The 26847-nt window shown below is 34.1% G+C and overlaps 3 protein-coding genes across 6 annotated transcripts in view; all 3 read left to right on the top strand.

The window, feature by feature from the left end:
* The window catches only part of LOC117218360 (protein UXT homolog), a 62909-nt gene extending 61756 nt beyond the window's left edge, over window positions 1–1153 (top strand). For both annotated transcript variants that reach the window (XM_076528789.1, XM_076528788.1), the window contains exon 2: window positions 117–1153. In XM_076528789.1, coding sequence (XP_076384904.1) covers window positions 130–564 — 435 coding nt within the window. In that variant the 5' untranslated portion in view covers window positions 117–129 and the 3' untranslated portion in view covers window positions 565–1153. The remainder of the gene's footprint in view (window positions 1–116) is intronic.
* Window positions 598–10338, top strand: LOC117218361 (cysteine sulfinic acid decarboxylase). 2 transcript variants are annotated; one of them, XM_033466676.2, is made up of 7 exons: window positions 598–1701; window positions 2731–2977; window positions 3545–3752; window positions 3835–4211; window positions 5576–5767; window positions 6477–6692; window positions 9919–10338. In XM_033466676.2, the coding sequence occupies exons 1-6, from the start codon at window positions 1301–1303 to the stop codon at window positions 6648–6650; spliced, it is 1599 nt and encodes a 532-aa protein (XP_033322567.2). In that variant the 5' UTR covers window positions 598–1300; the 3' UTR covers window positions 6651–6692; window positions 9919–10338. The 2 variants fall into 2 exon arrangements, with proteins under 2 accessions (XP_033322567.2, XP_033322566.2); XM_033466675.2 differs by lacking the exon at window positions 9919–10338 and having other exon boundaries at window positions 6477–6744.
* On the top strand, window positions 9920–25972 carry LOC117218362 (very long chain fatty acid elongase 7). Of its 2 annotated transcripts, none has more exons than XM_076528782.1 (8): window positions 9920–10007; window positions 11921–11969; window positions 12348–12538; window positions 14139–14219; window positions 14670–14832; window positions 17077–17312; window positions 22065–22256; window positions 23133–25972. In XM_076528782.1, exons 2-7 carry the CDS (start codon window positions 11954–11956, stop codon window positions 22227–22229), a joined length of 852 nt encoding a protein of 283 aa, XP_076384897.1. In that variant the 5' UTR covers window positions 9920–10007; window positions 11921–11953; the 3' UTR covers window positions 22230–22256; window positions 23133–25972. The 2 variants fall into 2 exon arrangements, with proteins under 2 accessions (XP_076384897.1, XP_076384896.1); XM_076528781.1 differs by lacking the exon at window positions 9920–10007 and adding an exon at window positions 10481–10691.
* The last annotated feature ends 875 nt before the right edge of the window (window positions 25973–26847 follow it).

The following is a 26847-nucleotide window of genomic DNA, read 5'->3' as shown; positions in this document are numbered from 1 at the left end:
TAGATCCTCGTGGCTCCTTGAAAATGATATGCATGTTAAAGAGGTGAAGAGTAAGCATAACCTATATTTTTCACGCTTTTCTAATGTCTATCATCTCTCCGATTTGTATGTTGTAGATCCTGTCCGATTATGAATCCTGATATTCAACACAAGATCTTGCTGTATGAGACAATTGTCAATGACGTATTAAAAGACGATCTTCTTTCGTTAGAACAAAAGCTCGACTCCAAAAATACAGAGATCGCAGAGTTCGTTCAGCTAAAGTCTGTTATCGCTACTCTTCAGGATAATGAATTCGATAAATGTGGTTTCAAGACTCAAATAAACGTTGGACAAAATTTCTATATCGAAGCACAAGTGCCCGATGCATCCACAATCCTTTTGGATATTGGTTTAGGACATTATTTGGAATTGACTCTAGACCGTGCATTAGTAGTTATCAATGCGCGAATTAAGCTGTTGGAAGAGCAGATTGCGCTGTATCGCAAAGAGATAGCAAAGGCAAAGGCTCACATAAAATTGATCCTTCTCCTTCTGAGAGAATTACAGGGCATAAAAGAATAATTTCAACATTGTTACATATCTAAGATACACTCGGCTCACCTATTCGCTTGGCTATATAAATACTACGCAAAACATTTCTACTTGTCTCATTTTTTGCTCAAACTTTTAATATGCATTGTTAAGGTACAGGGTATTCGAAAAATCACAGCACAAGTAAGAATGAGGCGATCCATGGTGCAAAAGGAAATTTGAAAATTCGTTGTACAGAGTATCATTTTTAATTATTACGTTAAGTACAAATCACTATGCATGGCAATAGATAAGGCACAACTAGCACATTTGCTCACGGCTGAATTTACTTAAGCTCAATATATTTCTACTTATGCGAACACAATCTTCCTCGTGCCTGTATAACTGATTCAGCTTGTAGAAACTAAAGCTCCGAGTTTCGTTTGAGTTTTCGTTAGCGCCAGGGATCGCCTCAAACATTCAAAGTGGAGTCTATCTATGTGCCTCGCATACACTTGCACAAATTGCAGATTTCGTAACATCGTGTAATTCTGTAATTCTGTTATTCTTGTACATAGTTTTGCACCAGAATAGCTTGTACGTATTGTAAGCTAATAAAGTAAGTCATCTTTTCCAAAGACACTGTTGCTTTCCTTTGTTTTGCGCCGGTGACCACCGTTTCGCATAATTTAGTTACGTCCTCTAACTTAATGTGAGCTGTACAATGTGCCCCATTAATTTTCCAGTTTGAACGTTACGCTTTTGTGTTCTCGTTAAGCGTAATTGTATGAATTTGCGAGGACCTTGTGCCCTGCTTATATACGACAGAGGTCAACCGCGAGGGGATCAGTACGCATTCCTTTCTGCGCGCGGTTTCCCCGTTGCTTTTTCGCATCTACGACGAGATCTTCATCGAATGTCGGATTGGCGAAGCATACCGTGCGCGGAGAAGCACAAGCAGTTCCTCGAAAAACTGCTTGCGGTCTTAATCGATTGCGCCTTCGAAAGCGTGTCCCGTAAAAATCCTGTATCGAGATGGCGAGAATCGGCTCACCTGCGGGAAATCGTGAAGTTCGATGTCAAAGACGAGCCGTGCAATCAGGATAATCTCTTGGAGATCGCTGACAAAGTCTTCAAGTACAGCGTCAAAACCGGTCACCCTTACTTCATGAATCAATTATTTTCTGGGTAAGATTATGCTTAAAATGCACTCATTCTTTCGAGGAGGCTTTTGTATAATTGTAGCGAATATTACACATTTTATGGTACACCGAATTTGCAATGATAAATGCTATTCACTATAATAATATAAATTTAAATATTTTGTATTAAATGCTGCTTGTCGTATTTTCCTCTTTGAAAGATTTTTAACTTGAACGAGCGTTATTGCATTGCCACTAATGAATGTACATTTTGCGGCGGATAGCATTATTTTATTATACACCAAAAGTAATTTCAAATTTTTTTTTGTGACATTTTGTTAATTGGAAAACCGTAATTATCATGACTTCATCTATTTCATACTGGATTCAACATTACATTACGTACTATTTAATATATTAAATAACATACAATTCAATATATTAAACAACATACTACATTCAATATAATGATAGATTTTTAAATAGAAATTATATGTAATCTCAATTCATTGGTACCATCCATTCTTTTGTAAACGTAATTTTATCTTACTATATAACTGCCAGTTATTCTTAAAAACATTTTTAACAACTGAACAATTTTTATTTCTAGCATGCAATTATTTTTATAGTAGATCATCTGTAGCGTTTTATAAATATTTTACAATTGATGTCACCTGTGTGTTGTGTAACAAAGAATACAAGAATACCAATAGCACATACATATGTATGTATTATTATATTTTTGTCAATTTCGATCTGAGAAATCTTTGAGCCAGATCTGAATTTCATTTTCATTTGATAATGTGTCAAAAGTGAGAATCTCTGGCAAAAATAATTTTTACACCTACAATAATGTTTATTTTATTGCTACCGTATTTTTTAATCAGCTTTTCGTATTCACATTTAAACTCTCCTTTTTAAAGAATTTTGTTCGTTCTATCCACTTACTTGTGGCTTTTTCAGTTGTTTTTTTTCACAAACTTCTACGGCTTTTTCAGTTTTAATTAGTGAATCACTTTTCTTAATTGCACTATTCTCACATGTACCATTATACGAACAATTTTATTTCATGTAGATTGGATCCGTATGGTTTAGCTGGACAATGGCTCACCGACGTATTAAACTCTTCAGTGTATACTTACGAGGTGGCGCCGGTTTTAACATTAATGGAGAAGACCATAATTTCGAAATTGCTGAGCATGTTCTACAAGGAGGAAAATGGTGTTACTGTTGGAGACGGTCTATTCTGCCCAGGAGGTTCCTTCTCTAATGGAATGGCTATTAATTTGGCCCGATTTTGGTACAGAAAAACGACACGAAGTGTAAGTAGATTTATTCTAAATGTACAATCTCGTTTCGTAAAAAACCGTGAAACTACATACATATTTCTTCCGAACTGAAATTTGTACCACAAAGGATTTTTAATCTTAGATCACAATGTATACATTGCTTTTTTTTTTAATTTCTTGAATCATAAATAATACAGTATTATTCTGCTGTAAAAATCTATTGAAAATTTTCGTATTACTGAAATTTAAAAGAACAAATTCAGATAATTTCTCTTAAAACATTAATAGTACTGATTGATCGAAACGATTGAATTTAATTATATTATACAAATTACAAAATTACATTTATTGAGATCTTAATTGGCTTTCAATGCAGTATACTTGTGTAAATATCAACAAATAAATTCTGAAAGAAGTACTTTTGCGTCTTCAATAATTGTAAAATCGAAAATCTCGAATAAGTCGTTTCAACCCTTATGCTAGTTGCAGTATTAGACACTTCTCGATACGCGACGAATTAGTTTATAATACCTTTTTCATATATCTTGAATATTATTTTATGTAAATTAATATATTGTAATATACACGCTTACATGTTAGAGTATACATATATCATCTTCGAATTTGGTGCTGTTCACATCCGAGGACGCGCATTATTCGGTCTCAAAATGGGCTAATTTATGCGATGTGACGGTGATTTTAATAAAAACTGACAATTACGGTAGGATGAATATCAATGACTTGAAATCTAAGATAATCGAGGAACAGAAGATTGGAAATTACCCTTTCTCAGTTTCTGCAACCGCGGGTGAGTTGAAGAACATTTTAAAATCGTCCTGTACAAAAAACGTGTAAAAAGTATTGTGTAAAAAAATAATTTTTAATTCCAGGAACGACGGTGTTAGGTGCCTTCGATCCATTAATCGAAATTGCGGATGTTTGCCAGCAATTTAACATGTGGATGCACGTGGATGCAGCTTGGGGAGGTGGTTTGATATTCAGTAAAAAACACAGTGTCCTTCTGCGAGGAATAGAAAGAGCTGATTCCATTTTGTTTAATCCACACAAATTATTAGCTGTTCCTCAACAATGTTCCCTATTTCTGACCAGGCATCAAAATATTTTAAAAGAGGCACATTCCAAGCAGGCTTCTTATCTTTTTCAAAAAGACAAATTCTATCCCACCGATTTAGATGTTGGGGACAAGTACTTGCAGTGTGGACGCAGACCAGATGTGTTAAAATTTTGGTTCATGTGGCAGGCTAAGGTAATTTGGTCTACCAATGATATATTTAGATTATATCTGCTTTTGCTTGCAAAGAAGTTCTTAGCTTGCTTCCAGCAGAAAATATTTTTCATGCAAGAAGGCTCCTTCTTTAAGCATCTTGTGCACAATGTGCTCAGAACACAAGATAAGACTTACTCGTATGGCATAAAATTTCTTCTGCCCCCTTTATTAATCTCCAAGTATCAACCACTTATGCAAATTTCTAGAAAACTAGCCTTGGTAGCACTTTTTCCCCTGATCTTCCTTTAATTGTCCACCTTGTACTTTGAGGTTTAAGCTGCTGCTGTGGTGCATCCGTACAAGTTAAGGGTCTGCATGCCATATTTCAAGTGTTTGCCTATATACTTATGAATACATTATCTTCCCCTGGTATGACTGAAGAATGTTCATACCTCACATATTCAGTGGATTTTCAAGATCATAAAAGAAGCTCCTGAAATCCTTAAAGGGGTTTGCCGATAGCTGTGCTTTTAGCCTTGGAACGTTCACAATGCCTAGACAGTCAAATATCTTCATGTAAAATAATTATGAACACATATCTGTTTCCATTGGTGTATTTCAAATAGTGTTTTATATTGTTTGCACCGAGAAAATGTTTATAGAAGTACCATTCTTGCATGTACTAATATTGTATATAGTTAGTTTTTTTTCAGGTAATTTTTTATTAGTTATTATTAAACATGTTGAAGGAGCTCTATAGCACATTAAAAGAAAATTATGAATATTAAAAAATATGAGACAAATTGACAATCTAATGAAAAAAGTAGGAGAATTCTTTTTAAATTCTGTTGCAATGACAGTTATCAATCAGTAATATACAGGTTACGAATATACTTTCACAAATTATACTGTGTTTAATTATGCTTAATTGAATAAAAAAAGATTAAGCAGCGTTTAATAATGATTAGCACTACAGCAAGTAATATTGTTTCACAAAATTGAGAAATATCCGAGTTTATTAACTCTATTAAGAGATGCAATATTCTTTTTCTCTTTCTTTGTCAGTTATAACTTAAATATTATTTTCGACTGTAATTAATTTTAAAACATTTTATTAATTTTTAATCGTTATTAATAATCATAGTTGTATTTTATATGATGCAATTATTATGTATTAGCGAAGATCTCATTTTCTCTATTATTCGAAGATCTCAGTAATGTATACATAGATTGGCAGATGTTTTCTTATTTTTTTCGGAAATGTATGCAATGAAACTATAATACCTATTACGTGACTTTAATGCAGACTGTTGATGCGAAAATAGCTTCTTTGGACAATTTTCTATTTTCTGTTTTATCAAGTATTAGTTAGAAGTTATTATTATTACATTTTGTTTTTTTAGGGTACATCAGGTTTCGAAAAGCATGTCGACCACTTGATGACACTCTCAGCTATTTTTAAAGAAGAAGTAGAAACAAGGGATGCCTTTGAATTAGTAACAGATTCGTGTTTTATAAATGTTTGTTTTTGGTTCATTCCGCCATCTTTGAGAAATCAGCATTCGTTATACAATTATAAGGAACGAATAAATGAAGTAAGTATAATCATGTTTTTTCAAAAGAATATTTGAAACAAGAAAAATATTTCTTGGACTAGAAAATTGCATTACTTTACATGATAGTGAAACAGACACAACACTATAGTTTTTTTTAATGTAAAACGTTTAAGTTGTGTATATATTCATCCTTTCTATTTAATATCGGTACGAAATACTCACTATTAATTATGATAACAAATCTCGTTAACGTTTATTAATTATAAATTCAATGAGAAGTTAGTTATTCTCTACACGTGTTTAAAATAATATTTAAGCGTTGATAAAAGATTTGCATATCAGAAGTTAGGTCACTTTTTTCTGAGGTTTTCGTAGAATGAGTTTTACCATTAAATTTATTAGAAACCTCTTTCTAAATAAATGTAACAATCAAGAGACATTCAAAAGTAATTCGTCGGTTAAGGAACAAATATTTTTTAATAACATATAAAACTGTTAGAGTGGCAATAGATATGGCAAGAAACTGTATTAGCGTCTGTGAATAATTATTCTCTCTTATTTATCGTCTGTAGGTAACTCACACTAATCGATAAATGATATTCCCCATTTACTGGCAATCGGTATACGAAATAGCGTATACCGAATAGTCAATTAATACTTATTTTATATGCTTCATACAGTAAACTTAAATAGCTAATGATCTTTGGCGAATAAAAAATTAACTTATCAAATTGTTATTTTCGAATAGGTTGCACCAAAATTGAAGGAGAAGATGGTCAAGAGAGGCAGCTTAATGATTAACTACCAACCGCTTCATGAGAAACCAAATTTCTTTCGATTTGTAACTCAAAATTCTGGCGTGGATGTAAAGGATATTTATTATGTCTTTGACGAGTTAGAAAATCTTGGAGAAACCATGTGATTTTGTGCGAGGTGTGCGAAAATCGCGTACACGCATCCTAGTGTAAGAAAATATTCAATTTATCATTTCCAAAAAATAAACAGCTTCTATTGTATGGCTGATATTTAGTTTCCTTTTATTTTCGCTGTTTTTATTGCTAAAGATGTCTACGTCTTAAACGATTATTTGATGAACGAAATGAACGTTTCTTATGTTAATAAACTATAAGCATAAATTATTTCGTAATTATGCATATTATTTTATTATCTAAAAAGAAATTTACTATTAGTACTATATCATTTCGTAATTTCTGAATACATATTATCTTTTTAAATACTATATGCGGATTACTATCAATTCGATATTCCTCCAATATGATTGAAAGTTTTAACTAAACCTAATTATCAAGAAGTGGGCATTCTTAATGTATCGATTATAATTTGATTTCCATAAAAAGAGAAAAAGAAGACGACGATGCGAAGCGAAGGTATCGTTTTTCAATCAAAATTATGCTAGTATTTTACATTCGCGGTGCTATCGGAGAGCAAAACGATGAATTCCGTGTAATGACGTTTTACGTTCGACATTAACAGTGGTTTTAATTAGTTCTCAGCGAAAGAAATAACGAATTCCAGCCACGAAAATCAATTCCTTCGGGTTAACTAGGCGAAACCTAGCAGGCAGTTGATCTGATTAGAAGGGGGACCGACACTAAATTTCTGATGCCAAGGTACGAAGTCAATTCGTGACTACGTTCGTCGCAGAGCCCGCGGCGCGTCGTCGTCGCGACGTACCCGACAACTAATCCTGATACAAGTGACAGCATATAGAGAAGCCCTATGTATATCTATAGAACTGCGTTCGTCCTATGTAGAACATAATGATTTGCCACCGTTACTGTATCCCGAACTATCGTAAACGAGGGGACCTCGATGATGATCTTTTCCAATAAGAATAAACCGTTCCGAGACGAGAATTTCATTCTGATCTGAAAGAATGAATTTCATAGAAAACTGTGCAAACATTACGAGAATTTTAACCCTTATATTGTTTTTCAGTTGTAAAGAAGTAATATTATTTTTGACTTACTGAAATTATTAATTATTAATTAATAAATTGTTATTCAAGTTAGCCATTTACTTCGATTGATTTTGAAAATGTACAATTTGCTTAAAACTAAAAATTTAGGAATTGTATTATGATCCACGCGTTGTTTGAAAAGCTAATTATACGTAACGCTAAGTAAACGCAACTGGTATGTTTTACACGTGTATGTTACATATGGTATGTTGTATATTTTATATATATATAACTCGTGTAAAACATACCAGTTGCAATATTAATGCAATAATATATTTTATTTCTTTTGTGTAGAAAAGACGTAGTGTTCTAGAAAATTATTTCGATGATTTAAAAATTAGATTTAGAAATATATTATCGCAAACATTTGTTGCAGCGGGAAGGATTTTTTCTGGGATAGCTAGATATTTAAGAAGATACAGAATTATTGAAGTCACAGAATTTGACTAGAATCATACTTTCACATTTACAATTATAATGTCTTGTTCTCCTGTATTTAGGGGATTATTCGAGGAAATTAGATTACTTCGATACGTCGGGCGACATCACGACACTTGCTACATTTCTGTGGCTTTTTAAAATTTTATTGTTCAATCAAAATATTTGCTTTCCCTTCTTCTGGATCATATTGCATCCCTTGCAAAATTAAATATTACAATAGACAAATAATTTTTGCCGAGAACAGAAGTTTATTCCTTAAAATCATACAAAACTTTGTTTTTGTATTTACAGTTCTCAATACTGATTTCATAAAAAAAAGTTATTCCACTTTTTCCTGGACTCCTGTATGGCAGGGATTATACATGTAATTAATGCTCATTTCTTTAACATGGTTTTCTACTATTTTTTCTTAAAAACGGGAGCAGATACTCAATCGTTATAATAAAATTGTTCAAATATTTAATAAAATTAACTGTTACAATAATTTTAAACTTTCATTTCTTAAATTGAAATATTATTTTTCTGTAAGAACGCAATTTTTATCACATCATTAATGTGAAACCATGTTTTATTTTTTCATGATAAGTAGTTAATCAGGCTTTGCTTATCGATAAATTTATGAATGAATATAATAAGGTGAAAAAAAGTGAAACGGTTTTGTATTAAAAAGCGTAAGATGGCAAATGAGCTCTGGTTTTGTCTGAAATAGGTCTGTCGTATTATCAACAATAGTTTTAGTGACCTGTATCGTGAACGAGCTGCCTGTCATGCGTGTGAGGGACGTAACAGTGATCTTACGCACTAATAAAGCGTTCGCAGAGACGACAATAAAAATTCACGATGCGAGATCCACAAGTATTATTTGAGTTGTTCAACACTCTCTACGTGTGTTGAAGTTTACATTAGAAAGAGTGGTGGCAATTATTGCCAGAATCAAATTAAAATATTTGCAACGGACGTCTTAAGTTAATTAAATGGAATATTAAAGTAGCGAGTACAAAATTAAAAACTAAATAAGTCTGCTTTTACGTTAATTGACAGATTTTCTGTATCGAATATTACAAGTGCTTTAATAAAGCTCAAAACTTTGATATCGCTTCGAAAACTTTTGTATGGATTCACCATGCAAGTCAGCATATAACACCGTGTATGGTTCAACGCATCAACGCATAATCATAGAAAATTAAATGGCCCAATAACTTCATTAACGTGTTAATGTGCCATCGTAAAGTCACATGGATTTTAGTTTAAAAGGGTATTTTTATCACTTTGATTTGCATTTTAGTCACGGCCGGCTCTCGTGTTAATGAAACAATTAATATTTAATCGCCGATATCACTAAACTCGACAAACAATTGGAACCATGCGAACGTATAATTAACTATAAAAACCACAGGCAACGATTATGGTAATTGAATGGTGTGCCTGATTAGCAAATGTCATGAGACCATGTTTTACAATGACCTATAAATTGCAAACTCAAACGATCCTGCATTAACATAATACGGTTACAAGTCTGCTAAACTTGTCAATGTAGTCTCATTGTTTTCAGCAAAGCCGTAGAAAATAGCAAAATTGAATCGTTGGCTCGTTTTACACATCAGATATACAAAATCAGTTTTACAATTTTAGATGAATAAATAAATAAATAAATATATATATATATAATATAAATATGTGTAATATAAATATATATTAATAACATTTATTGTTACTTATCTTCTGAAATATTTGTTCCACACATTTCAACTTCGTTTTCATGTTTTAGATCTCTCAGAAGTGAACCCACCTGCGAAATTAATACAACGTCTGGACAAAAAGTAATTAAAAGAATGGATCGATAATTGGCATAGTAAGGTAACAAGCCTGCTAAACTTGCCAATGCCATTCTCTGCATTTCGCCCCTACATTTCCGCCGAAGTCGTAGAAAAATCGATTCGCCAGTTTCATATTTCCGATTTAAAATCGGTTTTCCAACATTCGATACATAAATTAATAATATTTTACGCATCGAACGTGTTTCATGTTTCCGCAAACAAATATTTTTCTAATATTTTTTTCTAACCGTGCCGCCACCTTCGGATGTTCACAATGTGACATCATTTACGAACGTGTAACTAGAACGTAGAGGGAAACTGATAAAAATTATCGATTAATAAATACGAAAAATAAATTTGTAAAATTTTCATCGAAGCATTTTTCAGACGTAGTTCGAGCGACGATTAAGATCAATCGCGTTCCGTGATAAATATACAAATATTCTTCGCTATACAGGTCTTGAACATGTTTTCTTTATCGTATTAAGATGGGGTGTGCGAGAAACCCTTTACAGGGAACTATGCTTGTGTGCTACGTTCCTGTCCCCGAGTCACTGCTAGGGGTGCTTGCCCTGCAGATGAACTTAGACAGTAGGTTGCTACCGTGAAAGACGGTGTTAACGTCGATAGCTACTATTCGTACCGTTCAGTAACCCGAATGTCAGTCGATATCTGTAAATTCGATGGCCAGGATGAGCAAGGTCTTCCAATTCACGTGCCTCAGGTATGTTTTTTTTCCTGTTTCCTTCGATAGTCCCCAGGATTCTTTTGTTTTTCGCCCGAGTAGATTACATTTTAAAAATAATACCCGCAGGCGCACTCGTTTTCACGCGACTTCGAATTTCTTCCTTTATTTATTCACTACTCCTTTGCAATTTGCACGCTTTTCCAACACAAAATACATTTCGAATTTAAGGTCTCGATTGTTCTGCGCAGACAATTTTCAACGTTTCCGAATATTTCACTGTCCGAGTTAGTCACTGACGTTACCCTCTGCCGCATTTCTATCGATACAACTAGAATTTTAATAGAAAGCGATTCATAATTTACGATAAATCGATAGTCTCTACTGCAATGATGATAACAGTTGTATCGAATGGTCGTAGTGGCATTCGAACGATCGTATACCAATGCTTACAATTGTTTTAATCTCTTGCCATTGGAAAAATTCGAGACGAAATGTAATAGTTTTCGCGACATCATTTTGCCTTGTATACTCAACTATACATAGAACGTTGGATTTTTAGTTTCGTTCTGATTACGGAAAATTGATCGATATTCCGAATGTTGGTAGGGCATCGACGTTAGTCTCCGTCGTCCTTCGAGCAATCTAGCAAATTATTAAGTTGAACACGGAATTCCCGTGTAAGCTCCGAGACGAACTTCGATTCGATGAAACTCTCGAGTGAAATCAAACGATAGATACCAAGGATTGTGTGGAAACATCCTGTGAAAAATCTGTTCTTTCATTCGACTGCAGTGGTTTCTTGCGAGTTTACAGTTTGACTAACGTCCTCCAATGAATAGTATCAAGATTTCTGGATTTATTTTTTAATTTCACACATCTGAATTAATATCTGACAGACATAAAACTGCTTCGAATATTTCTCTTTAATTATATTACGAAAGAAATATCTAGTTCAATTGTCAAATATTTTCAAGTCCCGCGTCCTACGTCATCAATGAACACTTTTTGAAAAATATTTCGAGCATATCAAACATTTTTATTTCCTTCACTATTACGAGCTGCTGCTTCGCTCCTAGATTGTATCAGACGTAGACTCATTTTTGGAAATTGCTTTCCAAACGATTGTTTCTACATCGTTTAAGATAAAACTTCAGCTTTTCCCATTTATTTTTGTATCGTTACCGCAACTCTACATATTTTCTTCACTTTTATGAACGTTACGTGATTCAAAATAATTCAGTGGATTATTTCTTCACTCTTTAAAGAACGTTGGACTCTTGGAAACGTATCGATACGTTATGGAGGATGCGGCAGGTAATTTATCTTAACATTAAACATTTTTACTTGAGCGTTGTTCGTTATGTTAATTGTACCACATAGTTGCTACAATTGTGATGTATAAACAATTTACTTGTCGTACTAGTTGGCTTCTGGTGCAAAACATTTCCAACTTGTACATACTTTGATTCTTGTCGTACAAACTTGTAATTAATTCATTAACTTATAACTGACAGAAGATGATAAATTATTACTTTTTTTTCTTCTTTTTCACTGTTGATACATTGCAATGATGGATCTTGCATATATTCTAAACAGTTTCATAAATTGATGAGATTGGCCTAACGTTACAAGATATTGATAAAGTCGTGTTGATAAAACATTTCATTTGTCTTTCTCCGATTTCTTTTCTAGATCCTCGGGTAGCGGACTGGTTCTTAATGGGTAGCCCAGTTCCATTGTTAGGAATTATATCGCTTTACCTCGCGTTTGTCCTTCGTCTTGGTCCACTTTACATGAAGAACCGAAAGCCGTTCAACTTGAACAAGCTCATGATATTTTATAACATTTTTATGGCGACCGCAAGCGCTGCTGTATTTTATGGGGTAAGAATAGGATGAACTTCCTGTCGGTTCAATTATTAATAGCACGCAGCCCGGACTACTGTAATTTTTGTTAGGCACATAACAAACGAAGTAAAACGATTTGTGCGCTGCGATAAATCTGTTTCACGCGAAGAAATATGTTCGAACAGAAATCAAACAGTTGAATGTAAAAATTGCGATTTTAAACGATAACATGCTTCTATTTTGAATGTTAAAAATTTGAATTTCATCGCAGTTCGTCGGCATGTTTGCAATGTTAATAGTATTTTATATTTTGCAGTTACGCGAAACGTTGATTATTGCAGCCGACAAATAAATAAATTTCCGATGTAAACAACGGGATGAGAAGTTGTTATTAAAGTTATACTTGCTTTTGAAAATATTTGAACGCTATTATTATTGTGCTCGTGAATTCGTTAATAAAATCGCACACGATTCTGATGCTTCTCGTTCTGAGAATACACGATGCGGCTGCCGGAAATATTTCTAACGTTCAAAGTTCAATATCGAAGTTTTCGAAACGAAGTATGCCGTGTAGATACTGCTTGATTCTCGAGTGCAAAAGTTTAATCCCTTTCACGGCTAAGCCTTGTTCGTGGAAGGTAGTAATGGTGTGCGTTAATTACGGCTTCGATGTTATACATCGGACCGGAAAGTGTTTTCATTTACATGTTATAATCATGTAGATGTTAAAATTTACATTTTTGTAATCTGTCGCAGTAATTAATGGTTTCAAAAAAAAAAAAAAAAAATCATTTGAAGTGAACGGCTGGCAAACATTCGGATAATATTAAAATGCAGCGGATTGATGCTTTGAAAAAGGTTAAAAAGGTTCCAAACTGACAATAGAAAAGGGAGAACAATTTTTCGTCTTGTAACAGGTGACTGTGACACAATTCGATTGGGGATTTTCGATACATTGCATTTCAGTTTTATTTTTTTCATCGAGGTTGAAATTCCATTGCAGCGTTTAAAAACCTTTTGCTAAAATTTCACGTTTGGAACTACATCAGCGATTTCATCGTTTCGAGTAGCATTTGTTCAATTTACGATTCAAATAGCTGTACAAATTTACTTTTTTACGTATACACTTGCGATAATGAAAATCAATTTTATTGGAAACAATTTAGCCTGTACAAGAAAAACTATTACATCATAGTTCGATGAACAGATTAAAGAAATAGAGCGCCACGGATTTCATGAAAACAGTATGAACGTGCGATGCCGAGAAAATTGCTGCTAATGAAGGGCTCTTGGAAAACATCGATTTGTGCGGAAATAAAATGTTGCGCAAAAACATCCCACTCGACGATTTGGTTCCATGTTTACGTGAATGACTAATGAATATTTTCGATTCCCCGTTGACCTTAGTTTGCATAAATGAAAAACGCTTAGTATTGATGAAATCTGCTCCTGCGAAAAATTCAATTTAATTGGAATCTGTGACAAAAAATAGCGTGTTACCGTATCGCTAAAAGCTCTGATTACATTCGTTACTTTACTAAACAATTATACCACTCCACGATGCTCTCTACTCTATTTAACAATCATGTCGCTTTATAATACTCTACTTTAACAATTGAATATGAAATTTTTTCAGCTTCTTACGTCTGGTTTCACTACGAAATTTTCTCTGGGATGCGAAATTCATGTCGTTTCGCACGATCCTGAGTCATATCGCGTGAGTAGCCTCATTATTAGACTGCAGATTTTTATGCGGTAAATATGAAGGAAAAGACTACAACGAAGCATATACAGTTCTACGATACTAGAATGGCCTAGAAACAAATGTTAAAACAAATTAATGCAATGATTAGCACTAGATTTACGAAGCGCAAAAATTCAGCTGTTTCATATTAGTTTATGAAAGTAACAATAAGACATTTACTTTGATTTTGAACGAATGTTACTGTGATATTTGCAATAAGTAACGTATAAATTGAATAAATAACTCATAAATGTACCTTCGCGATACGAATAATCGTAAATTAGAAACATTTCGACGGCTCTCGTAAATCTAGCGTTAATGTCGTCAAAATTTCATTTTGCGTAAACATTCGCAGTCCGTTCATCACCGATATAATTTACGATACAAAGGTCGCATGAATGAGATGCTTACTCTTTCTAACAGATGGCACGATGGATATGGAGGGTTTTGATACTGAAGCTGTTCGAGTTGGGCGACACGATAATCTTCATCCTCAGGAAGAAGTTCAACCAGGCTACCTTCCTCCACGTTTACCACCACACCTCCACAGTTCTTCTCTCCTGGATAACGTGCAAATTCGTACCAGGTAAATCTGCATGCATCAACCTAGCGTTGTTTCCAATTCCAATCCGTTGAAACTCGATTACTTTTATTTATTGATTTCATTCCGGCGTTGTTCTCTACACTCGATTCGATAAAAATCAAATTATTTGATCAATACCTTCCAAACTAAATTGACAAAAAAAGAAAAAAAGAAACAAATGAGAAGCATGTGACGAAGCTTCCAATAATCATAAACGAAATAAAATATTTGTTTCGTGAGATTTTTGTTAACACGTTGATCACCATGCAGCGTGCAGAACAGGCGCATAAAATTAGAACTTGCAACTCCTTGAAAGGAGTCGCTTGCGATGACGATATAAATGTATGTGTGTTATTAGTTTCTTTTGATCTGGAATAATAATAATAATATTCTACTCTTCTCTGTTATCGATCTTTAACTATCCTTGATTGAACTTATTTGACAAAGAAGTTGTAACTACTGTAATTGTAGGATAAATGATAAGGGATTATTAACCCTTAAATGCATGATTTTTTGTTTTGAATTCTAAAACATCGTTTTTTATAGGAATGGAGTCGTAGGTTACGTAAAAAATAAATAAAAAAATCTAGGTAATAATATTGAGTATTCATTTTGAAAATAAATAAATATATAAAGTAAATATATAATATAAATATATTAATAAATATATAAAATAAATAAATAAAATAAAATTTTCAAATGCAACATCAAACATTCATAGCTTACGTGACAACAGATGAGAAGTAATTTTCTTTTTCAATTAGATAAATCACTCCTTTATAGGAAACTCGAAAAAAGAAAATATCTGTCCAAGTAACACATTGAAGGTTATCACCCACCACATTCAAATGTCAAAAAACATATAACTTACTCGCCAGAAGTAATGTCAAGTCTTTTATTTCACACATGGTCTATTGTCTATTGTTATCAACGTGTGTTCGGAAACGCACATACTCAGGTTTTTGAATAAAATTAAGTGGAACTGGAATGTAGACAATTGGCAACAATATGCATTTAAGGGTTAATGTAGGATTAGAAAAATCATGATTTATTACAGCAACTGTTTTAATAACATTCTTTCGTCACGTAAACCCTAACGAAGTTTGTCTCATTCGATTGGTTGCACTTAAAATAAATTGTCAAGTTAATACGTTGATGACATATGAGTGACATTAATCTTGACTTGTTTTCAAAGTTCATTGTATTAGGTTGGTGCGTATGAAATGTCGGATGTTTAAGTGAATATATGAAACTGCATATCTTTTTTCAAAAGCTGTTTATTTAATCAAAACATGCTCCGTTTGCTTCGATACACTTTTCCCAACGAGATTTTAATGCATAGATGCCTGTCTTAAAGAAATTCTGATCTTTAGAATCAGTCAATTCTGATATAAAATTTGTCAGACTGTCTTCATTTTCATATTGTTTAGCCCGTAAAAAACTGTTCTAAATGTTTAAAAAAAAAATGAAAGTCGTTTGGCGAAATATTCGACGAATAAACTGGGTGCTGCAAAATTTCATATTTCAATTCATTTAATTTCGCAATTGTTTTGTACGACGTACGCGGCCGAGCGTTGTCATGGAGAAGTATTGGACCATGCCGATTAATAAGCGATGGGCGTATAATGTTCAATTTTTCATGCATTTCATCAATGTACCGGCAGTACTTTTCGGCTGTAATTGTCTCCCCGGTTCGAAGGAACGAGTAGTGAATTACTCCAGTCACATTCGTTTCCACCAATGCTTTCGGAGCATCATTTTTCACAGACGTTTTGGGTCTTCCACGTGGTTCACTTTGTAGGGAAAAATCACCAGACTGAAAATTTTCAAACCAACGCTGCACTTTTCGATCGTTAACGGTATTCTCCCTAAACGCCTGGTTTATATTGCGTGCAGCTTTTGCAGCATTATTACCAAATTTATACTCGTATAAAAAAAATTATATATATATACGAATATCGGTTGAATTCATATCCTTACGAAATTCAAAACAAATAACAAAATGGAACACTTTTGAGAAAATCTTCTTTGTTGAAATGTGACTCTGGCAATGGACAGTACACATGATTCAATACATTATACATATAAAAAACAATAGCATAACGAAAATTGGGAGACAAACGTTCACGTGTAAAGAAAATCCGACATTTCATATGCACCAACTTAATAATGTATTCGACCAAACTCTGAAGAGTTAAAATACCATTCTCTATGATAAATTTTAACTTCCCAGTTTTTGTTTTTTAGTTTCATCAATCAAATTAACGTGTTTACGATCGAAATTTTTGTTGGTCCGTGAATTCCCACGCATTTCTTCCGATTCGGGAACCGTGTTGTTCGCAGGCGGCATGTGGACGTTCCCGATTATGCCGAACTGCATAGTGCACGTGATTATGTACACCTACTATCTCCTTGCTTGCTTGGGCCCGGAGATGCAGAAGAGGATCGCGCCTTGGAAACAATACATTACAGGATTACAAATGGTACGTTCCCATTTTGTATCTGACTTCACTATCTGCCGGCGCGGAGGTGCGTCGAGTGGTGCATAGAGCTCGAAATGCATACATATATTGTCGCGTGCTGTTCGTTGCGCTGACTGAATTGCCGTGCTGGAAGCGTTATTCGCTCATTTCACCGTGCACGCGTCCCCGTATCGCGTAACCGTAAAATTACATTCCGTCGTGCGGTCGGTCGAATTTTTCGAAAGTGGAATTGTTATTGACGTTTGGCCCGCCGTGTACCGGGAACACGGTTAAAGGAAATTAATCTGCACCAATAACGCATCGCGATGAGAAACAACGGGGCCATTGAATGACTTTTCGCTGGAACCCGGTTGCGGGGGCGTTTTCAGAAACGCCGAAATTATGTTGTCGTTACTCTTCCACTGCAATTTTTGTTCCAAGTAATTGAAAGCTGTTGGAAGAACCCGTATTTTTTAATGTGCTGCTCGGTGGTATTTTTTTCTACTTTCTTTTTTTTATGAGCGTTAACTAAAGCTCTTCGATGTTGCTTCTGCATGAGACGTAATTGTTTATTATTAGTCTGCAGATCTCGCTAGGAAATAAAAATCTTGCGCATTGATTGCAAGAGATTACTTCCTCTAGTATTATAGCTGCATATATAGTTCATAGTCTAAATTATTATATTTGTTACTATAATAATTTAATTTCAAGTTTTAGATTTTAGTGGGAATACTTTACGAGAATTATTGCTTCAATTAAATGATGAAATATTCTTCATCAAATGATAAAATGACACGTACGTTATTTAATAATTTAATCAGAAATTTTTAGCTCAAGAAAAGAATGAGAGGAATATATTGATATTTTATCATCGTATTTGCTTTCGCTTTTTCATTAGTTCATGAAAATATTTTCCGCGTCCGATTTACGAATATTTAGTTTATTCGATCTTGTTTTAAAAACATTTACTTTGGGAAAATGGTTCAACCATTTTCTTGGACATTTTCATCGATTTCAGATATACCTTTACATTTTCAAAAATGTATAAGTTAATTTTCCCGAAAAGTGTATCGATTCGAGCAATAGTCAAATATTCAATAACTTCTACAGAGTCGATGGTTCTAGCTGCAATAAAATTCTTTATGTTTCTACTAGCTTACAAAAAATTGTAGATGGAACATATGTAGCCGTAAAATATAAACGTCAGAAGGGACACGAAAATAATATTTTTTCGGAGAAATATCGAAGCGACGAGGGCGAATCCGATTGTTAAAACAACCCTTTCGCTTCGATTTGAACTTGCGTTTTCAAATTAGTCACTATGGCGTGTTTAATAATTGAACGAAGAAGGAGAATTATATATATATAGTAGTAGTAGTGTATATTAGGTTGGAGAATTTTTTAAGTTGTTTTCGAATAAGAAATTTAATTGCACAAAAAAAATTTAAAGAAAAGTCATTCGTTTAAACAATGTGTTAAAATCTGGATCTCGTTCTGTATATATATATATAAAATCTGGATCTCGTTCTGTATATATATACAGAACGAGATCCAGATTTTAACACATTGTTTAAACGAATGACTTTTCTTTAAATTTTTTTTGTGCAATTAAATTTCTTATTCGAAAACAACTTAAAAAATTCTCCAACCTAATATACACTACTCCAAAAAATTAAAATAAGTTGGTCTTTGAAGTCCTGCAATTTGTTTGCAACGAAGTCTTACAATATTCTACTTTAGAACGAAGTATCTACTTTTAAAGGCTTGAACTTTTCTTGCGGAAATTCTCTTTTTTTGTTAAAAAATGATATCCAGAAAAGCTGATATTCTCCATTTTTTAATTGGAATGTAATGAAAGACAATATTAATCAAGTTTAAGATATGTTACTCCATATTCGTTTCAATGTGATCTTGTGAAGGAAATTCTTCCTTCCACAATTTATCCTTTCAAAAATTTATTTTGATTGAATTTTATCTCATTGTGCTGTAAAATTCCGAAAGAAGAAAGTGGCTTTAGTTTTATTATCCTTTAAAATTAGCATAGACGAGATACAGTAAAATTTGCTTGCAGAAAGTTACAGGAGTTCGAAAATCGACGATTTTCCGATCACTCTATAACATTCGAACGGCGGGACTGTCTGACAAAAATGTAACCGATTATGATTACAATAATTTGTAACTTCATTTATCAACTTTTTTAACATAAATTTTAAGATACTCTCTCTACATAACAGTGTACTGCTTTTAGATAAAAGTTTCGCAAGAATCGTAATATTTTTGATTCAAGTAGACCTAGTGCCTCCGCCCTTCCCTCCGTACGAGTGTTAACAATTCAATTCTATCACCCAGATGCGCCTGCAACGTTTCCAGCGCGAAAAGAAATGAATTACGAAACACGGCTCACACGAAATTGAAAGCACTTCCAGCATTGCAATAATATTCTCCGTCGAACAATTTCCTTCACGTTTCGTCGCGAACGTCTGGAGTCAACAAAGCGGGACGTACGGCTCGAATACGGGGAACGGTTGAATGTTTAGTTATCGAATCACTGTACAAAAGGCGCAATATGTTTCGGAACGCGGGCGACGGGAACGCGCGTGCACCTAGCCCCGGAATGCGAATATTAGGTCATATTCGCGAATCGTCCCTCCTAACTCGATAACCGGGTTTTGACGAAGGTTGAAGAGGTTGTAAGTGCCAGATGGAAAATTATACGTGTGTAGTGGCAAGCGTCGATTCGATTTCGGCGTCGGGGCCTCGGTGGAACAACAGCCTGATGAAATAGCGGCGGAGAGGGTGACCGCGCGGAGGGGGAGGGGGGAGGAGGGCGCCGGACCCCAACGACAACGGCACGGTTTTTAATTAAATAATCCGTCGACCGAGAACTTTTATTTCTGCCGAGATATCGACGGAACGATTTATCGGGTTACGTGGACGTTTAATTTCAAGCTAAGCGTTTACACTATGCAAAGTGGGACGACCGGAAGTGGACCGATCGGTACGTCGGAGTGTCATTTTCGTATCCAGCGAAGAGAACTTGACACTTTATCTACCGAATGCTCGTTAATTGGATTTTTAATAACTGTATGTGATAGAAGCTCGATAACTTTACAGGAAGCCGTTCCTTTACATGGATCTAAATTATTTGTTCGATCGAAGCTCTTTTGAACAATTGTTTAAATAAATGTCGATATCGTTGACTTTTATGGACTATTAGAAAACTATTGGAGAGGAACATGAACGTAATTACTACAAGAAAGTAATTTCGGTTTGCACAAACAGATAGCGTTATGTTTGCATTGTCATTCTTTTATTAACACGTTCCGTGCCGAGCTTTTTTTACTCGAATCTTCACACTTTGATATTTTACTAAAACTTGATGTATTACGTGCAATTATTAATTCTCGTACAAAACACAACGTAACAAAAACTTATCAACGCCCATTCTTGCGGTGGAAATTGATTCTTCGGTTCTAAATTTCTTGTAAACAATTTGTTCAGTTCACTAAGTAAACATGCAAGCGTGTACCATCGATGGTACACGTGGCACGGAACGTGTTAAGGTTATAATCTTTTTGTCCTTCAGTTTCGGTAGTTGAGACACGTTTAGGTTACTATAGAAACAAATTCCGTGTAGTTTTGGCTACAGCTGATAGTTTGCTGTCAATTTGAACATGGAGTGCAAAAATGAACATTTTCGACACATTTTACTTTTTTATTTTCACGAAGGCAAGAAATAAATATGCGAAGTTTATGGCATCGATTGCTTAACAGAATGCGCGTGTCAGAATTGGTTCAAAAAATTTCGTTCTGAAGACTTTTCACTTAAAGATGACCAACGTTCTGGTCGATCTTCTGAAGTTGATGATGACAAAATCAAAGCCATAATCGAATCGAATCGCCATATAACTGTACGAGAGATTGCAAAAAGATTAAATTACCACACTGTTATTAAATGTATTATTAAATGTACCAGATTATCATTTATTTCGAAGTTTACAAAACTTTTTAAATGGTAAAAATTTCAATAATAACGATAGCCTCAAGTCGCACTTGATTGAGTTTTTTACTGACAAGGACACAGAATGGAGAATATTCGATTAATATTTTTGACAAATATTAAAGTGCATTTCTTGTATAGAAATAATTGAGTTTTATTTCACATTGAAATACCGAAATTACTTTCCTGCCAAGCCAATACTATTAATTACGAGTATGAATGAGCCTATTCAGTGCGAACGTCTGTCCAGTTTCTAGCTGTTTCTAAACATTTTGAGATGATCTGGTTTTATATTTAATTGGATTTCACGGTCTTACTTTGGGAATTGTTATAAAATATTCCACTTCATCTTCGGAATATCTACTGTTTTATTTGTTTATTCGGCTTCGTTATTGTTTGCAAAGTAAACATGATGTTTTTAAAACAAGCACAACTACGATGAATATTTAGACTATGGATCTTTACGAAAAATAAAACTTTTCTGCGACAGTTCGCTTCATTCTTCGATTATTTGAGTAAGTTTTCGATAAATTCGTTCGATCGCTCATATTGCGTTTTGTATTCGTAAATCACTGCCAAATCGGGTTAAATTGTGATTGATACAAAAATTGCGGTCGAAAGAGAAACCAAAGACTACTCGATGTGAGAAAGTTGGACATTTTTAATAATCACAGCTCGGGGAATATGCTATGCGTATATTTATAGAAATCCTAGCTGCTTGAAACACGAGCAATACATCATTGATTGAAAATGTATCTTTTTTGTGGTTACAGATTCAATTTGTTATCATGATAGGTCACACATGTCAAACTTTATTCCCTTCTTGCGAGCCGCATCGGAAACCGGTGGCGTACATCTACATGTCTCAAATTCTGACCATGTTCTACATGTTCTGCGACTATTATAAAAAATCGTATCTGAGAAAAAAGACGGAATAACCTGTTTACCGATCCGTAAAGTTCGAGGTAAGTTGTTTCTAATTAGTACCATATTTTGCTCTTTCAATATGTTTATTCCAAAAATCTGTCAATTAAAAAATAAATTCTGATTATATTCTTGTTCTTGATGGAACTGAGTTTGGACTGCGACTTTCACGTAACACAGTAAACAACAAAATTATCGAATGGATCAACTCACTTCTATCAAAACCCTTTCCAGTGTACTGTTATTTACAACCCGTACACAGGAAGATATCTATTACTTGAGCAAGATTGTATGCGCACCTTGCGATCGAAATAAAACTTTGAATTTCTAAACTTGACATTTTCTAAAACTTGGAATTTCGTTTCATCAAGCCAAGGAAATTGATACATCGAAAGAAATGTGTTCAGTACTTACGTAAAAATAATTGCAATCGCTTCGCATACATTTGCACCGTATGCAAATTGCTAAAATAATGGAAGACCCGTAAATCGGTAAAAATATCGGTACATAAAAATCGATATTGTGTCAACACTTTGTCAGTTACAATATTTTAGTCTTTTGTACGTTGGACATTACTTATGAATAGACTGCGGGTTTTATGCGTTTATGCCAAATATGAATAAGTCGAATGCAAAACTCTAACGAGATTAGAAGAAGTTCAGTTCGCATTATTTTCAACTTATTGCAATTAATCAGATAGGAAAGATATTTTCATTGAATTCTATATCTCTTGCAATTAACACTGATAATTTAGAAGACATAAAAACTTCAGATCGTTTAGATCAATGTTCTACCTTAATCGCTGCAATTTACCATGAAAATCTGCTTACACAGCTATTAACAGTATACGCCTTGTAAATAAATCCAAGCGAGACTTCCACGATGATTTTATTCAAATATGCACCTTTTGTCGGCAGGTCATTTCGGTAAGAATAGCGACGGGCCGCACAAAGGCCGCAAAAAAATCGTAGATTCCAGCTTTTGTCGCCATCTCTTCATTAGCTCTTCCGCCCTCGAAAGCCAGCACGCGTGTTCGCACAGCGATAATTCTGTGGAGAGGAGAAAGATGAAAAAGGAGGAACGAAGAACGCCGCTGAATGGAACGATCGCGCTGGTATGCATGCGACCTGATACGCGTCTTCCGATGCATCGTGCGTGGATGAAATGCACTATACAGAACGATATCTATCGAGGGCCGAGGAAACTATTCCGCGATACCAGGATAAAATTTGTATTTCCAAGTCAGCTTACGTTTTTCGTTCGCCGGAATGCTTTTAGTCGAATACTCACACCCCGCTGCTTTTTTTCTTTCCCTTTCTTTCACCTCCGTCTCCCCCACGTGCCTGTGGATCGAAGCGCATCACGTTTTGTTTTGCGCGACGAAAATCCAACAGATTCCTTTCCGATTCTCAAGCCACGGATTTTCATTTTAGTTCGGCGCATCTGGCAGCCGACTTGTTTTTAAGCGTGCAGAAAGCCTCGGGCCGCTGCAATAAAAAAAAACCAGCATGCCTTTGTGTATTTCGAATTGAGATCGCGGTTAAATTAATTAAAAGCGCGCGCGCGCGTTTCAGCGAAGATCTCGATGAGAATTAGGCTCGTCCCTTTCGACACGGCTCGACGCGGTTTGCCTTAATTGAGGATTTTCTGTATTTTAATGGCGCACTCTTTCGTTTCGCATTGTCTCTTCGAGAATTATTTATCGTTGGTCGGCCGAGTCATGAATGGCTTTCAAAGTAATTTGAAGTTGGAATTGCGTGTGCAAGTTTTTCGTTTTAATATAACAACTATCGTGTTGAATAACAAATTCGGATTAGAAGAGAAACTGTTTGTGACTCGATTAGACGTTTGAATTAATTATTTAAGGAGGAAGCGTGTCTGGTGAATGTTTTTTGAAAGGTTATTATATTACGTATAGTTTTGCGTTTTGTTAAGTTAAAACTCTGTTTGTACATTTTCATGTTTATATAAATAACTGTCATGGTTCACTCATTTTTTTTGTAAATCTTCGGTTACACCGTATCCGGCGTTACAGAAGAGAATACTAAAAGATTTCGTCGTATAAATATTGAACAAAATTGTTACCCGAAATAATATGATATATTTATACGGCACATGTAGTTTTTTAATTGATTAAAAAAGAAAAATGTGTACAACTAATTTGTTTCACTAGAGTGTAAAGATTTAACGATATTGTATATGTACAGCGGATAACGAAAGTATTCGAACACTAGTATAACTTCGACTGCACATGTTTAAATAAATATACATCGAAGGGAAAAGATACTTTACGGGATATTAAAGTATATAAATGTCAGAATGCAAGGAACTTTCAATTTAGTGTAAAGTGTTATCTATGTAATTACAAAAATATAAAGGAACATCGTATTTTCAAGCAACATAAGTATTAGAACGCTTTATAAAATTCAGTCGAAAAGTTACGAAAATAAATTTTTTTATTAATTTGTATTATTTAGTTTTACACCTCTATTGTTTAACAATATGTTTCAAGAAGTTTGACATTTTAAAAATGATTCTATATTTGTGATCGATGTTGTTTTATATTTCTATTTTACTCGATTTTATGATTTATTTATAGTATGTATGTTTTTTGTTGTAACTCGTATGACCGATTTCACTTCATGAGGATAGACAGTCGTGTTTAAGGCACGTGTAAATATAATTTGTTATCTTAATTTGTTAACACACACCTGAAGGAATTTGTAAAATTAGAATGCAGTTTTGGTTGATTTCTCCCATGTTACATCAATATTAGCAGCTAAATAGGCCAAAACTGCATCCTAATTTTACAAATTCCTTCAAATGCATTAGCAAATTAAGATAACAAATTATATTTACACGACAGTTGCTTTATACGCGACTGTGAATTCGGTCATACGAGTTGCAACAAAAAGCATACATATTATAAACAAATGATAAAATATTATGAAATAGAGATATAAAACGACATCGATCTTAAATAAATACTTATTTTTAAAATGTCAAACTTCTTGAAGCATATTGTTAAACAATAGATATATAGAACTAATAACTAAATTTAAAAAGAATTTATTTTTATAACTTTTCAACTTAATTCTATAAGTCGTTCGAATACTTATATTAACATACCGTGAAGTATTTTTTCCCTTCAATGTATATTTATTTAAATATATGACGTAGAACTCGAAGTTTTGCTAATAATCGAATACTTTCGTTACCCACAGTATGTGAAGGGACCTGCCGTTGTCCGGGAAATAAAGGACTGCACTATAAAAAAAGTAAATGGCCTTAATCAGCTATTCAACGAGCTTAAAGATAAGAATATTTTACTGGCTTGATACGTGAACTTGAATAGACTCATAAAAGCTTGAAAATTCTGAGATCATTTGTGAGAAATACTTCTATCACGTCATACTGATCTCAAAATTTAAACGATATATTGATTTTAGAATCCAGTAAAATAGAAGTTGAAAGATAGTCCATTAAATTAACGTCCAGTTTATTTGTTCATTGTTACTATTATTTCGCGAGTTCACGCAAACATGGCAGTAATGTAATTCCACTTTACGAGCATTAAAGTAGAGAAAGTGTGAATGTAGTAGACGCCAAGCTTTCTAAGGTTAATTAATAAGAAATTCTTTATTACAGTGTTACTATTATAGATTTCCAATTTATTCGTCACAAATATTTTATACATGTATTACACTTATACAAACTGATATGTTTGTAATAAATATTATTGAATTATGCTTTGAAAGTATCGTTGCATGTGAAACCTTCCTCCAAGTAAGTTCACGGCAAAATAAGTTTCAGTATACTTCATACACGTTAAATTTTTCAACGTTAAACGTTTGTTACGATAATAGCTTTTGCTTTATGTTACAAGGTATATAAAATTTGCCATGCAGATGATCTTCATTAACAAATATGATAAACGAACACTGATAAATTTAGTAAAAGCAATAATAAAGCAGCATTAAGAAGAAATATACCATGAACTTTTTAAAGCAGATTTTGCCAATACATACATCGTACACCGAATAATCACAATAATCGTCACAGTATAATCACAAAGTATTTATTTTACTAATTTATATAAATCAAACGTTTATTTCAAATTCTTTAGCTGCTTGCTGCTTTAATTTCATTGTAACAATTACGATAGCAGGAAAATATTCCGTGAATAATTATAAAGATGGGGCACAAGATGGCCGAGCAGGAAATTTCCGAAAAAAAAGGAACGGACGGAGATTCAATTAAAAAATTCCGTTTTTTTAATGAACGTTTATTTTCCCGGACACCGAAAATTCTCACACTTGTGGTTGCGTGGCAGCCCATCCCAAAAGCCGGGCAGAGAAAGTCATGGTAGAGTATAGGGTCACGGCTCGGACAAAATTACAGGATAAATAAACCTGACGTTAATAAAGTCTTATCGGCATGCAACCATGCGTGTCTACTTTAAGCCACGGACGCACTAATCCCCTATGCTAATTTCGGTTGGCCAGGAAAACGGCGCCTCTAATACCACCGAGAGAGGGGCGCAGCCTGTCGCTACGTGGAAGATCGTCCCGTTCGTGTGCATGGCTGCCTGCAAAAATGGATATATGCATTCAAACTCCGGCGTGTTAAAAC

This window comes from Megalopta genalis, chromosome 2 (assembly GCF_051020955.1).
Source record: "Megalopta genalis isolate 19385.01 chromosome 2, iyMegGena1_principal, whole genome shotgun sequence".
Classification (NCBI taxonomy): domain Eukaryota; kingdom Metazoa; phylum Arthropoda; class Insecta; order Hymenoptera; family Halictidae; genus Megalopta; species Megalopta genalis.
Note: the sequence above shows the minus strand (reverse complement) of the source record. Positions and strands in the feature narration are given on the sequence as shown.